The sequence below is a fragment of the Aulonocara stuartgranti genome (genome assembly GCF_965226115.1).
Source record: "Aulonocara stuartgranti genome assembly, chromosome: 5".
Taxonomy (NCBI): Eukaryota; Metazoa; Chordata; class Actinopteri; order Cichliformes; family Cichlidae; genus Aulonocara; species Aulonocara stuartgranti.
In genome coordinates this window covers 2,756,540-2,773,984 of record NC_138943.1, presented here as the reverse complement: position 1 = coordinate 2,773,984, position 17,445 = coordinate 2,756,540, and the positions used below count along the sequence as shown (strand labels likewise).

Here is a 17,445-nt window from a genome sequence, read left to right as displayed (position 1 = left end):
AGCAAAGCCACTGACTGGACGAATAACTCTGCTTTACACTGATGTGCTAAAATCACATCGTCGGTAAGTAGTTCCTACTTATATCTAAATGTGAACTCGATTAAAGCAGCATCAGTAATGACTGGAAGCAGTCACATGACCTGAAACACCCCGCGGTACCCTGAATAATTCTTTTACTATTAATTATAATAAAAGCAGCACTTATCGCCATCCCCCCTCATATCACCTCAGTGTGCCTCGTCCCCTCTGACAGCAGAACGAAGCTTTAAATAACCTCTGAAACACTCCCAGTATTAATAACTCAATCCTGAAGCAGCGGCCATTTTTTCTCCATTTCATCTGTTTCCCATCAGCCTTTCATCGTGCTCTCATGAGACTTTAACAACCACGGCTTCATCCACCTGCCTCCAATCACACTTGTGTTTGCCCCGTGTAGGAGTCAGGGGAGCAGGCTGAGCTGCCATCAGCATGTAAGTGCAGCATGTGTGAATTATTATTCAGCAAACAGACTTCAAACTTCAAACATCTAAAGGGTCTTTCTAAAGAAAAAGCCACTAACCATGTGCTGCATGTGCTGTTTTAGCTTTGCTCGTTCTGCCTTTGTTTTGTTTGTAGCGTTTGTCCCGGTCAAAATAAAAGCTTGTTTTTTGTTCACCTCACTCGGCCTCCACTGTCTGCATTTAAGCGCTTTCTCCTCACGCCAGAAGTCACAACGGTGCACGTAACACACTATGCTGCCAAACGTATTCACTCACCCATCGAAATCATTCAGTTCTGCTTTGTGGAAGAACGGCTCGCTCTCAAGAGCTCAGTGAATTCCAGCGTGGTACCGTGATAGGATGCCAGCTGTGCACGTCCCGTCATGAAATATCCTCACTATGAAATATTCCACAGTCAGCTGTTAGGGGGATTATAGTAGAGTGGAAGTGATTGGGAAAGATGTGGTAAGCCACGTTGGGGCCAGTGGATGCTGAGACGCATTGCGGGCAGATGTCACTAACTTTCTGCAGATTCAATCACTGTGGACCTCCAACCTTCATGTGGCTCAAGGACAGTGCACAGAGATCTTCATGGAATGGGTTTCCATGGTGACCAGCTGCATCCATAAAGACGTGGATGAGCAAGTTTGATGTGGAAGAACCTGACTGGCCTGAACAGTCCTGACCTGAACCCAACCCAACACCTTTGGGATGAATTAGAGCAGAGAGTTCTCGTCCAACATCGTGTCTGACCTCACAAATGTGCTTCTGGAAGAATGATCAAAAATTCCCATAAACACTCCTAAACCTGTGGAAAGCCTTCCCAGAAGAGTTGGAGCTGCTATCGCTGCAAAGGGTGGGCTGACATCACGTGAAACCCTGTGGATTAGGAACGTGATGTCACTCAAGTTCATATGTGAGCGAATGCAGACGAGTGAATACGTTTGGCAGTACAGTGTATAAGGCTCAGGTCATAAATGACCCACTTGGTCAGCTGGTGGTTGAAGCAGCATTACGTGACTATGAGCAACCAATGCACATGATACAGCGTAAAAACGTAAATGAATACTCGTGTTTGGAGAGGTGCTTCATCAGAAATGGATGAAGCACCTCTCGTCTGGGTCAGACAAAGAACAGCTGCCCTTTAAACTATGTGTATTACTTGTATGTGTGGGAAATGTGCAAATGTGTCTTAATGCAACATTTGTGTGGTTTCTCACTCGTTGCCCCAGTCGAGTCTGACGGTGATGTGTCTCTTGACGTCTCTGCTCTGGTCTTGTGTCAGGTGACCGGACAGCAGCTGCCTTCTCAGGTCTATCAGCTCCATCATCACGTGGCGAACCTTGTAGAACAGATCCACCTTGTGTTTCTGAAGGACGGAGAGAGAAACAGGGAGGATTCATTCACCGTTCGTTCACCACTTAGAATTCATCTTCAGCTCGTCAATACGCTGATTCAGCCGTACTTCTCTGGCAGGGCACCGCAAGGCCGTTTCTGTGCTGTTTATTAAAGGCACTCAAACAACTCACAGTGGAATAAAGCTGAGGTGAGCGAGTTCAAAGCCTTAGCAGACAATTTGTGTTTAGTGTTGCAGAGACATGTGTCAGCACGTGCTGGCCATGAAGAACGGAAACACGGAAAAAAGATTTTTATGAACATGCGTATTTACTGCGTTGCATGTACTTGCCTCACAAATGTTTAGCACACACAGAAGAAGCTTGGTTGGCAAATCAGGCTGAAAACTTTATGCAAGTACTAACATGCTTTCTACCACAGGAAGATCTGGGCAGTTAGAGGAAGGGGCAGCAAAGCAGGTCTAGTTTGTGATCCACTCCAAACATGAGTTGATGCCCAGAGACTCCCAAGTTTGAAAGTCCAACTTTACAGGATTAAAAGCACATTTAAAAGTTTTGGTCTCTTTAGCTAATTCCCAGCTTCATGAAAACATCCAGCCCTCAGACATGTGCCCGCTTCACCACAGCTGATCATCGTCCTCCATCTCATCCTAACCCCACAGTCCTTTGTCTTTAGCATCACATGCACAGTTTCCACCCTGTGGCCATCAGCAGGCAGCTGTTGTTAATCTGGGCCACGACCGGATCAGAATGGAAATCTTATTCTTATGGTTTATGTTTGATTTAGCCAAAATCTTTTCAACAGGCTTGGGCCTGGCATTAAGAGTATGTAACTTTATTAAATGAGTGATACAGAAAATAATTATTTGTTATAATGTTATTATGATCCACTGTACAGATTAGACTGTATATAGTGGATCAATAAATTCATGTATGAAGAAATCATACGGCAACTGAAAAACAAAGACGAAACAAAAGCTCATGTGCGTCTAACACAAGACAACTGGAACCTGCTTCTCCCATAGCATGCTATTATTAGCACTTTAATTTTGCCCTGCAGGGCTTCAGCAGCAGGGAGAAGGGTTAAATGTCTATTCAGCTGTTGGCAGAACAGCAAGATGGGCAGAAATTAGGCTGTGCAGAGGCGCGTGCACACACACACACACACACACACACACACACACACACACACACACACACACACACACACACACACACACACGCGCGTATACAATGGTTACATGTTATAACGAAGATTTCATTTGGGTTTCCAAGTATATTATATGCACACATACACATGTAGGTGCTTATACATGCATGAGCAAGTTGCAAACATATGCTGACAGCAGGAGGGCAGTGAGCCCGGCTAAAATCTCTCTGCCTTTCTCCATCAGTCTTGGGTTTATGTACAGATGAGCTCCATTATATAACTCCGGTCGTAGTGGAGGTGGAGCTGTTTTAGAGAACCTTAACTTGAAATACACCAGAGTTAGGTGAACACAGCTGAAGCAGCTCTGCTATCAACTGGCAACCTGCCCGCAAGGTTTCTCTGCTGTTCTGCTGATGTGAGCTGGCAGAGAACGTTTTTAGATGAACTGAAGCCCTGAGCAGACATGGGCACTGTGCAGCCTCGGGACGCATCCGGTGCTTTGGTTGTCCCTGTTAGTTCTAAGTTTATTTGAATCTACGCACACATGTGTGAACGCAGCTTCACTGTAAATGTGCTGAAACACACATTTATGAACGATCTGAGTTCGTTAACCCTGAAAGATGTTGAGAACTGCCTCAGTTCTTTATAACATAGAAGATTTGAACTGCGACAGCTTCAGCTGCTCGTGAGGGGAGGGCTGTGCACCTGCCTGCAGAACAGCTGTGTCACGGTTTGTCAGAGGAAGGAAACATGCCACTGTTAGCATCTTTACTGTCGTAAGTTAGTATCTAATCTAAAAGCATCAGCAGGATGGATTCATGCTGTTTACAACAACTTCTTCCAGCAGAATTTGAGACTCACACCGAGGAACATTTTTACAATCTTCTTTTGTTGAGCCCATGAAAATTGTTTATCAGTTTCCTGGTTTTTGCTGACAGGTGCGACTCCCAGTGGGGTCTTCTGGATTCAAGGTTTGGTATATTGTCCAATCAAAGATGCTTACCTTGGTTATTTGACTTATCGTTGCCTTGAAGCATGATCACGAACTGTCCTTTTGACCATCCCTAAATACAGTGAGTTGGTTGGTTGATTATAACAACTTCAGAAGGCTGGAGATGAAGGGCTCTACGCCTCACAGCTGAGTAAATGCATCAGACTTGTGGTGGACACCAGCAGAAACACCCATTTCCATGCATTCTTTGACTAAAATAAATCAGGACAGCCACCAGCAACTTGCACTGTTCAGATGCAAGCTAGTTAGGCTAAATAGGACCAGAAGACAAAGCTAATATTAGCAGGTGATTTCCCAGCACACCTCCGTCTCCCAGCACACAAATGATACCACGGCCAATCAAAGCTATACACCTTCAATGAGAGGGATTAACATGACCTGGTTCTGAAAATGTAGTAATAAGTCAAAATGTGGATACAGTTATCCCATACAAGTTACCAACTGTGATACTTGCATATTAAAAACTGGCGTGAGGGAGTGAAACTACTGATGCTCCCTTCAGGGGTAAAAATAATGGATCCATCTGTGTTCTACCTGCAGTTTGGACCCGAGTGCACAAGACGATGTTTAAAATACGGTATACATTTAAAAGATTAGTTCCCTGTAGTAAGAGACGTTTATAAATCATAATCCAACTCTGAGGCGATGTGTTTACGGTACTGGCATCCATTCCTCAGAAGCTCCAACTGGGAACCTTGTTGCGCCGTCCCGTCAGAGTTGAGAGATTAGCATGATTTTGGCGCTGAGCGCAGCTAGTGCTTGAGGTTCAAAATATTACAACTTTTAGCCAAAGAGTGCCAGATTTCAACCGGTAGTTGCTTAGCAACAACAGGAGTCACGCACGACAGTTCCCCTCAGCATCTGTTTAGCATTTGTTTTTCAGGAGATACCCAGTGGACATAGAAGCTAACGCGCTTTGATATGCGCTTTACGAGAGCTCATATTAATATAACCGTTAGAGACGCAGAAACATCTTCCAGAGTAAAACCTTTTACACGTCATTCTTAAAAACAGAGAAAAGTACAAATTAATTATCTTCATTAATAATTTGTGCATTGGATTTTTTTCCTTATCAATTTAAATGTCATAAAAATTAAAAAACAAGACAAACAAGTAGAAAGAAAACAGATGCACAGTACAGTTTTCTTTCTTCACCTGCTGGTCCAATCTACATACATTTAACCCAAGGCGTGCCTAATTATTGGACCTCAAGGTACGTGCATGTACGTTTCAAGGGCCGATGTTCCCACACAGTCAAAATTAGTTGGACAATGTCTGTGTCTAAAACCCACAATCCACTAGAGCCGTACAGAAATCCATCCACCCATCGTCTGCTGCTTCAGCACTGTGCAGTGCTGGAGCCTAGAGCCCAGCTGATGCACCCTGGACAGGTCGATCAATCTGTTATACCCAGAGAAAGAAAACCAATGACACTCACATTTAAACCTTGAGCTAATTAGGGATCACCTGTTAAACTATCATGCAATCCTTTGAACATTAGGAGGAGTAGCCAGAGAGAAGCCATCCAGCATGGGGAGAAGAGCCAAACTCCACACACAGGCCCCAGCTGGTCAGTGGATCCTCAGCCAGGACTTTGTTGCTGTGAGCTGACAGTACTAATCCCTGCACAGCTGTGCTTTACCAAGGCATCATTAAGGTGTTCTGATAAGTTTTTGTTCTGTATCCGTCACACATGTTGGTGAACAGTTAGGGGTTGGTTATGTATCTTCCTCTTGGGCCTTGTTTCTCCCTGACATCGATGGGTTTTCATGCACGTAGAGGTAACAGAGTTCCTGAGCTGGTTGTAGAGCTAAGATGGATAAAGCCTTTAGTGGGTAGAGACTCAAAGAGGGCTAAGGGACAAGCTGCTGTAGCCCTAAAGGTACACAGTAACATACTTTATTTCCTGAGAGTGTAAATTTGAGGTTCAGGGCTTCAGCATCCACACAAGAAGCCAGAAAAACTAAAGCTCTATTTGCACATGATTTCATATTTTATGTTTGTCTGCACATCCTGAATATTTATTCCTCCATGAGGGCATCCTGGTCCCATCATAGTGTCCAGATCAACCAGTCAAAATGAAAGTTTGTGGTAAAATGCTTCCTTTCTTCATTATTATTCTGGGAATCCAGCAATCTGAGAAAGAGTAAATAAAGATGCAAACACTGATATAACAGGATGATTCGGCAAGCAAAAAACCCAAATCTCTAATATTGTCAGGGTCCCTGTGCCTACCCGGTCGGCTCAGTACGGCTACATATGTTTTGTATTCCTTTTTTTATTTTTTTTCCTGCTCTCTCCTTTCCCCTCTTTCCCTCCTCCCTCTGCCTGGGCGGAGCTCACCTGCGGGCTCCTGCCCTTGGCCCACGCACCTGTGGCTCATCACGAGTGATCCAGCTCCTTTATAAGACGGCAGCCCTGTGTTTCTCGTCGCTGGACCGTTGCCGACCCTCGTCAGTGTAACCCCAGCTGAATGACTTCAGAAGTGTTTCATAGCGATTTACCTAACTACCCATTCGTGTCTCTGTGTACAGATTCCCTGGACCTACCCCTGTGTTACCCGAGTGAGTGGAGTGTGAGGAGGAGTGGACGGAGAGTGTGCGAGTGTGAAGAGGAGTGGACGGAGAGTGTGCGTGTCTTTCCCGTTCGTGTGTGGACCCCCGGAGCCCGGCTTTCCCCTCACTTTTGTAAATAATCACCTGGTGCATCATAATAAAGACTCTTGTGCTTTCAAGACCTAGAGCCTGCACGTGAGTCCGTTCAGTCCCGTTGTGACAAATATAATGAATTTATTTGACATGTTCAGATAATCAGTTTTCAGCTTGCAACCTCGTTGGTCAACCTCAGGCAGGAATAATATACATTATTTAAAACTTGCTTTTATTGAACAGGGTCCAGTTGGGTGGGTGTACACTACATATCATGACGAATCGTATTCATTTTATTTCAGGATGTCTTTCCCATTTATTTACTGCACCAACTCTCACTGTGATAAACACGAGGCACATTTACTGGCCAACAGTATCGTGCCCTTCAAAGTGTAGTAAGGCTCTTGAACCAGAGACAGCCCACAAATGGTGGTTCATTCACTGGGTTCATAAATAACACCTTATATATAGAAGCATTTACAGCACAAATGGTTGCCCTGTTCCCGAGGGTGCTCTTCAGTGAAAACAGCAGCACAGGAGTCAGCGATAAAGGCCCAGATCCCCGCAGACACAGCAGCGCCATGCAGGACACGAAAGCATACTGCTCTTATTTACAGTACTGAGAAAGGACGATGCAAAGACCAAGGTTCACAAACACATTTCCACCAGAGACCTGCCCAGCACTCGGTGCCTATTGTGAGCCACACAGAGCCGCTGAGGTAAAACGTGCTGAGATAAAGAGCGAAATCTTGTGTTCCTCTCCTTCAGTGCTTTAGAGCGCAGGCACACTGCTGTAAAAGGTGGCAGAGCAGGTAAGGTAACAGCAGCCCTACGTCAACACAATGTGAGGCACAGCAGACTAATACTCCATTCATAACCTCACAAAGCAAGATTACTAATGAGGCAAAGTGGGCACGGAGAGCTCCTGCCTTCATTATGATGAATTTATGACCACATTATATATTTTTTGTATCAAAGGGAGAATATTCATTAACCTGCCGCACTAACAGGAGGTGCTTATATCCTTATTTAAGGAAACTGTCTGAGAATAAGAGTCGTGGAGCACCTTTAGACAGCAGAGCATTTCAAATGTTGCATAAAACAACCAACAAGAAAACACAAAGACACGACTGACAACATAAAAAGATTAGAATTAAAGAACCATAAGTTTTCACTTAGTCGGCAAGACTCCCACTTCACTTCCTCTGTCTCAGTTTACCCTGATAACTCAGAGCCGGCGGCAGGTAACGTTACTGTCTGCCAGACCCAACAATTCACACCAGCGATGCTTTTCGGGACACACTTTCAACACTTTATGCCATTCATTGTTGTCACCGTGTCCCAGCTGCTATCAGCCAGCTTTTGGAAGGATTCACTTTCACGAGTACCCAAAAAGAAGCCAGGATGCTGCTGCGTGTGCACTTTTAGGCATATACAAGAAGTACTGGAATTTAAGTTACCTGTAAACTCTATACTGAAGATGGAGGTTGCCTTTTGGACTGAAGGGTGAAGCCAGTGTGGAGGTAACTTAAACATGCAGCTAGCCAGACTGGATAGAGGTCGATGGAAAAATAAAAATGAGATCTGCGCCGAGTCACCGCAGACATGCATCTTCTGCACTTTACTCAAACAGAGAAAACTCCACACAAATAAAACCACCTTCAAAACCTGGGCTGTAGCTATAATCAGGACATCTGTCCAAGTCAGTGGGTAGATCCGCTGTGAACTTGACCTTTTTCTGAGTCAGTAAACCAGACTTGGAACAGGTGCACCAGCTGGCACATCGGGGAGAAACCAAGTCTCCTATCCACTTTTTGCTAGCACTCAAAATATGCACACCCACACCACAAACACTGATGTGTGCTGCTTTGAAATGAAACTACCCAATCTGGGAAAATATAGAATCTCACCGGTACAGCTGAGCACTAATGTTTTTTTCAGCTGCGGAGTGGAAATCTCTTTTGGGCCGGCTATTTGTAGATTTACTCTTCCTCCCTCCTCTAACTGCCTCCTCTGCCTCTTTCCCCAGCCGCTGTGAGTAATCGCACCTTCACATCCTGCACAAACACTCACCTTAAAGCGGTTTAACACATCGGCACTGTAAAAAAACAGCCGAGCTAATCTGAGATAATGATGCTGTTTGGAACCATTGTGATATCAGAAATAACAAAGCACTATCACCTGTAAAGCTACTTTCGGGCCACTCAGTGAGCCGCGCGAGGAAGGGAAGATCCGATCGTGGTTAAAATGCAGCAGAGCAGCCGCGCTCGCTGCCGTCAACCAAATCAAACGTTTACATCTCTCTTTATTTGCTGCATTGGCCTTTTGCTTTTCAGACTTAGAGGGACATAATAACATCTTAATCACTCTGACAGCCCACAAACTAGGAAGGCACCATAATGTCACCCTCCATTAACAAACACCTCCACATTTTCTACCAGAACATTAAACTACATGAGTGGGTTTCCAAGCAGTGGGCCAGGGACCAAAGGTGGGTCTCCAGAGGGCGAGAGTCTGTCACCGTTTGGCATGAATATATAATAGGGCTTTATTCAGCCTGACAGCTCTACTGTCTAATGGTACATTTGCAGCCCCTCTGTTCCATCAGAGTTTTCCTCCATTTTCACGCCTGATAAATGAGAAAGAGCAAAAGCCACATTTTAATGTTTCCCTCGGTTTCACAGGGAGCTTTTTGAACTTTTGTTGGAAATGCATATAAATGGACTTCATCTCATTTTTTGTACAGTAACTTTAAAGTATTTAACAAAGCAATGCAAATTGTCCTATTATGTCATAAACTACACCTGCATCATTAATCACATTTTTATCTTTTGGCATCCCAGAGTTAAAAGAACATGATCAGGCAACATTTAAATGTGTGCTTCACCAGCAGGGAGCAAAGCAAAAGCAAATCAAGCGCTCCCTAAATCAGCGTCTGACCATGTGCCTGCACACACCAATCACAGCTGCCTAACCCGCCATGCAGCTTATAGTTTCCTGAATGTACTCTGGAAAAGTAAAACTACATCAAAAGACATATATACACTAAAATCAGGCACATCAGAAGACGAGAGGTCAGGAGGGTCGTCATATTCAAAGAGTCTGGTACAGTTTTGGCACAGTAATGCAACACAACTAACTTCTTTAACCACCTGGAAAAACACCACAAACTGCAGTCTGATGGAGGCCAAGACAAACAGTGCAATGCTTCCATCAACACCTCCCATAACAGTGAGTCTCTGCAGAGCAGCAGCGTATCCACCAGCCTCACAAATGCACACCAACACAGCACCGATGCATCTGGCCAAAGATGTGTCCAGTAAACACGGTGCTTAAAAAGAAGGTTCCAGGAAGTCCACATGCTGGACAAAAGACATGTTAGCCCCTCCTGCAATCATTTTGCTAAATACAGGGGCAAATACAGAAGGGTCCCACAGCTGTCAAGAACTTTGTTTCCAGGTTTATTCACATCCATCCTGCAAAGATGCTTCAGCCTGAGAGCAGCAGAGTGTCAAAGTGAAAGCAGGGACTTGATTTTTGTGTGTTCGGTTCAGTGAGTTATCAGGAACTAGATGGAACAACAGCCTGGTGCTTGTTTCCGTTCCTCCATGTCTTACACATTAAATCGGTGCAGTTTACTGAAACTATGATATATCCTATGATAGTGATGCTATCATAGGTGGTTGTAACATTGATTTGGTTGCATCTCATAACATAGTTTAAATACTTTTACCTGCACTGAAAACAGAAGTTATGAGGGCTCCAAATTACTGGACGAAAAAATCGAATTAAAAGTGCAAATTTTCAACTCACCCTGTTTCCTTTAAAAGGCCTCGAAATATTCTACAGTCACCAAACATGATGAACAGCAGCTGATATTTACAGATAACTCAGTAAATAGTGGAGAAAGTATGATTTCAGTTAGAGCTCCTGCATGTCTTAAACTGTCTCTCCAGCTGCGCCGCAGGTTTGTGTTTGGTGCCTCGTAACGTGCAGTAACTGTGACAAGCTTGACTGCAGATTTAATCGGGTAAACTGTAATCTGTAACTGATTACTTTGGGAAGTTACTATTTTGAGGCCCCCTAATCGGGCGTGAGTCAGCCTGGCACGTCTGCAATCAGAGGGGACGCTCGCAACACCTCTGATGCATTAGCAAATGTCCTGCTTCATTTTCATGCCTGTCAGCGCGGCTGCTGCGCTCCTGAAAACAAAAGCGCTCAGACAAATCACCGGGGAGCGCAAACAAAGAGCCTCCGAATTCGTTTTGGTCTCCTCTGCTCAGCTCTTATGCTAACATGCTGCTTCCTGAGGATGAATCTGAAGGAGGAAAGATTTTTATGTAAAATGCATCATTTTAGTCTGGAGCACAAAGCTGCGACAGAAAAGTGACTCGAACATCCAGCTCCTGGGACACAAAGGGACTGAAAAGCACTGATGGACTCACTGGTATCAGATATTTTTTAGTGTTATGTAAGAGATTCTTTAGGAAAAGTTTTCCATTCTGAATGTGAACAACTTTTATAAATATGTACTCAGGAGGGACTGAAAAGATTGCATTAAAGACTTTCATGATCAGTCCGCAGTGTGAAAATATAGACGATACAATGCTGTAATTTCTTTAGTGTCATCTGATATGAATTTACAGTTGTGAGAGTTCATTACAAAGTTAAAAACTTCTCAGCGCACACTGTGAGTTTACCTGTAAGATAATAATATTTTATGTTTGCATGCAAAAAGCATCGAAAGATATACAATTATTTATATTCATTTTTTATGAATATAACAGCAGTGGGATTTCCAACATTAACGCACTGGGTTTGTACGACTCCATGAGGACTGTCACACCACTTTGCTTTTTAATTAATGTCTCGTGCCTTTTTAATGCCACAGTGCATGGGAGCGTGGCCAAGTGGTCACCGCTCAAGCCCAAAACTCGGCGACTCTGAGCTAAGACACCAGCGAGCCCAAGCTGTCAGAGAGTTTGGGAAAGCCATCCCTCTCCAGCAGGAAGTCTGGCGCCATGCAGCATGCAATATGTGTGTGTGTGTGTGTGTGTCTTGCTAGCCTGGTGCAAAGTCCATCTCAAATCTGCTTATGACCTTGTATCAACCCTGCCTGGAGACATACACACACACACGCAGTGATGCCAGGAGCAGGATGTGATAGCAGGGGTGCCAGCCTGCCACGCCTCACGCTGCGTGTACTTGAAGAGGTGGATGCAGGAAGGACAGTTTCCTCTGTGAGTGCAGTTCCACAGGTGATGGAAGCTGTGGGATGATGTGTTTTCCAGTCTGTTTGGATCCACAGAACATGCGACACGAGGACACCTGTCATCTCCAACAGACCCTCTCCTTACACGCTCACCGAGGTCTTCCAGTGCTGGAGATTTCTACACTCCATATGACAAATAAAAGGAAAATTCACGATGCAGTTTATATAACTGTCCACCAACGAGTGTTAGGAGCTGGGTTCTGGTTATGTGGTGTTTTTGTCTCTATGTGTTTTTTGGTGCCTCCCGTTTTGTATAGGTAGGCGGGGCAGTGAGTCACTGAACCTGGCACACCTGTTACTCATCAGCTGCATTCTTCAGAAGTCTTCTTTAGGAGCTACCTGACAGAAGACTAGTGTCGGAGTATTGGCGTTTTTGGAGAGTCTGAAATTCTGCCCCTGCCTGCTGGAGCCGTTGGATTATTTCTGGTGACTGTACGGAGTTTTGTTTCCTCCCCAGGATTTTGCCTCGACTGGTTTGTTTTCCGTCTGGAGGTTTTTGCATTAAACTGTACCAAGTAAGCGCTCCAACTCTCTGTAAAGTCTACTTTAAGCTTTTCTCGGTTATCGGGCAAAACCCTCCTAATTCTCGTCCCTCTCCTTTTTTAGATCGAGTGCACTACCTGTGTGTGTTTCCGTCACCTGCACGTCCTGGCTCCGCGTCCCCATTCATACACTGTTGTATATACTTTGTCCTTGTAAATACCCCCCCTCACTGTAAATAAACTGTCTTCACCGCAACTCTGCCTCCGTGTGTTCGGCTCCCCGGGTCCATCTGCATTTGCCATAACAATGAGTGGAAAACCATTCTTCATTCCCACCTCGGTGAGCTCGGAATATTTAACAAACAGATTTATTTACATATAAAAGAAAGAGAAACGCTTCTTAAGGTGACTGGATTTTATCCTCAGAGTTGCACTTTTAGTTCTGCTCACAGTGTCTATCGTGAGTTTACTCATACACAGATCGTTTTGCAGAAATGGCTAAAAAGTAGAGAGAGAGACGGATAAATAAAAATCACAGAGCCTAAATTTAGTAAAGGAAGACACATTATAGAAGGGCAGTGTCTACACACTATACACACTTTGGAAGCACAAGCTTCCCTCACAACATTTTTAGAGGTAGGTCAAAGGTCAGCAAGTCCACGATGCAAATTATGAAATGCTTCCTGATATTGGAGTGCTAGCAGCCAAGGAAGCCTGCGAAGACAAATTTCTGCACAGGACAAAGTTAAAAATACACGGACGAAGTCAGCGTCACGAGCCAATCGCTGAACAATCCTTATTTAAGCAGCTAATAGGCCAAATCCACAAAACGCTGCTGACACAGTCCATTTCACCAAAGTCCTTCAAGTCACAACAAAACACACAAACACATTGTCTGTAATATTATATAGAAGTGCTCCTCCTGCTCTCCAATGACCTGCTAGTTTTTATACTACAGTTGAAGTACTTAATTACCGTACGTGCAATGATGTGAAAAAGAAAAGTAGCCCCGTGAAAAACTGAGTGCACCCCAGGAAGCAGTAGCCTGTAGCAGAGCTATTCTAGTCGTATATTTTCTAATTAGTTTTTATTTGATTTCATTTGAGCTTTTGTTTTTATTTCAGTGTAGTTTAAGTTTAGTTTTTATTAGTTTCAATGTTAGTTAAAAAACCCAATAAAAAGACCAAAACTATTGTATGGAGAGCAGATGTCACAGCACATCTAACACAACAAGAACAGAACTCTTGAAAGCAGTTGTTTCAATACACACATCCACCAACACCTCATCAGGCGAGCTGTAATAAACACACACACCCTCGCTGTTATGTTGAACTTCTTAATAAAAGCTAGCACTTTGCAGTAAGTATTATTGGTGCACATTAATTCGAAAACTTTGTTTTTTTTACTGTATAAAAAAAATCAATCGAATAAAACGTTTTGTTCCCCCGATTGCTACAAATTCAGAACACCATTTTCAAAGCTAGAGCCAACACATTTGTTGGGGAACAGCGGTGAGAGCATCAGCGAGCAGGTGAGGAGGCGTAAATCACACGACTTCCACCGTCTGCAGCAACACTGACACGAGAACAGTTTGTGTGTATCTCTAATTATCGTTTGTATTGCAGGATTATTTGCTGTGGAAATGAGAAACGATTCACTGATCACTAAAGAAACCTTCATTACAAAACACTGCTTATTAGCTTTTATACCCTAAATAACACTATTCCAGAGCAGTTTAGCGTCTACGCTCCGAGCTCATCACCTCAAATATGCAAACACGACACACAGAAATTGAGGAGTGATGAGTAAATATTCCCCAGAGTGGATGGTGGATAACATAATTCATAAATAAATCTAGTTTTTTAATTATGCAAAGCGATAATAAACATAAATGATAACATTATTCATCTTCAAAGTTTAACTGTTTGTCCTCCAAATGTTTATAACAACAGTTACTATCAAATGTTATCAAAGAATGAGAAGCTCGGGCATATAAATGCACTTTCCATTGATGCAATAATGATAATAATAAAAACACAGACAGTGTGCCAACAATCGCCTCGTCGCTATGGCAACGATGGGTGACTCACCATTGCAAACATATGACACTGCACTTATCGAAGCCTATAGATCCCACACAGACAGAGTGCGCGACTACATACAACACAAACGCACACGGACACTTGTGTCTCTGCGGACAACTCCGTCTCCCCGTCACACGCACACACACGCACACACACGCACACACACGCACACACACTGGAATGGCAGGAGCCGGTTTTCCAAGCAGACGCACAAATGTCGGACATGACTGTGGCTACTCACGGGTCACACGGGATGATGGATCCACTTGTTTTCTTCTCCTTCCTCAGTCTGTTTCTCTGACTCTACCGCTGGCGAGCAGCTAAACTAAACAGCGATCCAAACCGGCAGAGGAAAATCACAACCTGTCAAACCACTCACAACATTACTGTAGCAACACTACCTCTCTCCCTCTCCTCTCTCTCTTTCTCTGGCTGTTTATACGTCTGTGTTTGCACCTTATTCTTCCTCTCTCTCCTCCTCTGACCTGCTCCCCGTCTCCATCTTTCTCATCTCACCCCCCCCCCTCCCTCTCTGCCACCCACTCACCCACAGGCCGGTCTGCAGCACTCAGCTCTTCTCCACTTTTGCAAGAGAGAGCACAGAAAGAGAAAAATATATAGAGCTAGGTGTGTACTCTAAAAACAGCGATATACAGCACACTTGATGATAAAGACATTTGACAGCAGAGCTTATATCCTGAGGCTGTTGCCCACAGAGAGCCTTGAAGTGCGGTGTGATATTTGTGTGCGTCTGACAGTCAGAAATAAGAAGGGCAGACAGAGAAAATGACTGACAGAGAGTGGGACAGATACAGAGTTGAAGCACTGTATGTCATCTCCTGCCTCTGGGCAAAGAAATACCACCATGTTTCACCTTGTTTTCACTTGAATAATTGTTACTGTTCCCAGTCAAAGTTCAAGTCTGGCAGTGGAGCAAGGAAAGGTCCTGCATGAGGTATTGCATACTGTTTAAATCATGACTAAAGACCCACTTATTCAATCATGCTTCTAGTTAACATTTCACTTGTGATTTTACATTATGCACTTTTATGCTCATTTAACTGTTTGTTCTGTATCTGCTGCTTCTCCTCTCTGCTTTGGTCCTATTTCTATCATCTTCCTTTTATTCTCTATTTTACCTGTTAAGCACCTTGGTTTTAAGTGTGCTTTATATATAAAGTTTATTATTATTATGAAAATTTAAAAGCAGGTCAAAATCTGATAATTTGCAGGTGAGAAACAAGGTAAAGACCCTACAGTATCAGAGGGAAACCCAAACAATCAGCTGGCCCCTGTGAGGCAGCACTGAGTGGAAAAGGAAAAACTCCCTTTAAACAGCAGAAGCAAAGTCAGGCAGGGAAAGAGAAAAGAAAAGGAGAGACACAACAGTGGTACATGTACCCACTGCCCACTGGGAGCAAAAAGAGGTGAGTGGAAAAGAACTGCTCAGTGCATCACAGGAACTCCTCCAGCAGCCCGAGTGTAAAGCAGCATAACTGAGGGAGGATTCAGGGTCACCTGGTCCAGCCCTAACTATAAGCTTTATGAAAAAGGAAAGTTTGAAGCCTAATCTTGAAAGTAGAGATAGTGTCTGTCTCCTGAACCCAAACTTGGAGCTGTTTCCACAGAAGAGGGGCCTGAAAACTGAAGGCTCTGCCTCCCATTCTACTTTTAAATACTGTAGGAACAACAAGTAGGCCTGCAGAGCGAGAGCCAAGTGCTCTATGATAAAGGTAATATGTGGTTTTTCAGATAAGATGGGGCCTGATTATCTCAGGTTAACTAAATGCTTGTTAGCAACAAAACGTTCCTATTGTTACGTAAAGATTAATAAAGTAGACGTTTCTGCTCTGGCAGCATAACTGTGGTTCACCCTCACTGACGCTTTCTTCTTTAATCTGTTGTTACCTGCAGCACAATGACAACGTGCCCGCTGTCATTAACTACTCCACAACAACTGACAGTTTGATGAGCCACGTGCTCGGCTGTCTGCTTCACTGCAGCTTTATAATTAGATTGATGATGGGAGGATGTGTGCAGACGTCCCTTTGTACGTTTCTTTGGGTCAGGAAGGCTGCATTAGCAGAGGTGTGGACTCGAGTCACATGACTTGGACTCGAGTCAGACTCGAGTCATTAATTTTATGACTTTAGACTTGACTTGAAAAAATGTTCTAAGACTTGTGACTTGACTTGGACTTTTACACCAATGACTTGGGACTTGAATTGGACTTGAACCGGTTTACTTGAAAAGACTTGATATTTTACCCCAAATATAAAATTTAACATGCATATTATATAGAGATTGAAAATGTGACGTCATTCACGGGTAGAACCGCAAAGGATTCTGGGAACTCGTGGCAAGCGGTACTAGCGCACGCAGGCTTTCAATTAAAATCAGTTAAACAGCGATAAAAGGAAACACAAAAATGTCAAGAAGCTGTTGTATTATTAACTGCAATAGCCGGTCGCATGACAGCCACGGGAAGCCGACGGGTAAAGAGATCGGTTGTTATCGGATTACGTCGTTGAAGAGAAATTGTTCGAGCCATGTTTCCGAAGTAACAAAGACGCGACGGGTGGCCTGGATTGCAGCCATTCAAAGATCAAATATAACGTCCCAGAACCCTCCAGCTCACAGGTTAGTCTGCTCCAAGCATTTACACGAAGGTCAGTGTTTTTTAGTAGTTAATACGTCATTTTCATAACATAATTGGTGATATAGGTTACAAGCAAGTCTGGCGCTGAACAGAAATTGTCGCGCTATGCTCCTTTGTTTATTGTGCATAAATAGTGAATTGTCCTGACACAATATTGCGTTTCGCTTCTGTTATTATGGTACACTGACAAAAACACATACTTTTATTCACAGGATAAAACAGGTTTTTTGTATCACTAATTGTCCAGTGCGATTACAGCATACAGTATTATTGTCACTGCTACATTTCTGTGATGGGTACCAGA

The 17,445-nt window shown here is 43.7% G+C and overlaps 1 protein-coding gene across 11 annotated transcripts in view; it reads right to left on the bottom strand.

Annotated features, from left to right (window-relative positions):
• LOC309706823 (dedicator of cytokinesis protein 3-like) overlaps window positions 1–17,445 on the bottom strand; it is a 230,117-nt gene that overhangs the window by 69,873 nt on the left and 142,799 nt on the right. For all 11 annotated transcript variants that reach the window (XM_082533712.1, XM_082533719.1, XM_082533715.1 and 8 more), the window contains exon 6: window positions 1,700–1,848. In XM_082533712.1, coding sequence (XP_082389838.1) covers window positions 1,700–1,848 — 149 coding nt within the window. The remainder of the gene's footprint in view (window positions 1–1,699; window positions 1,849–17,445) is intronic.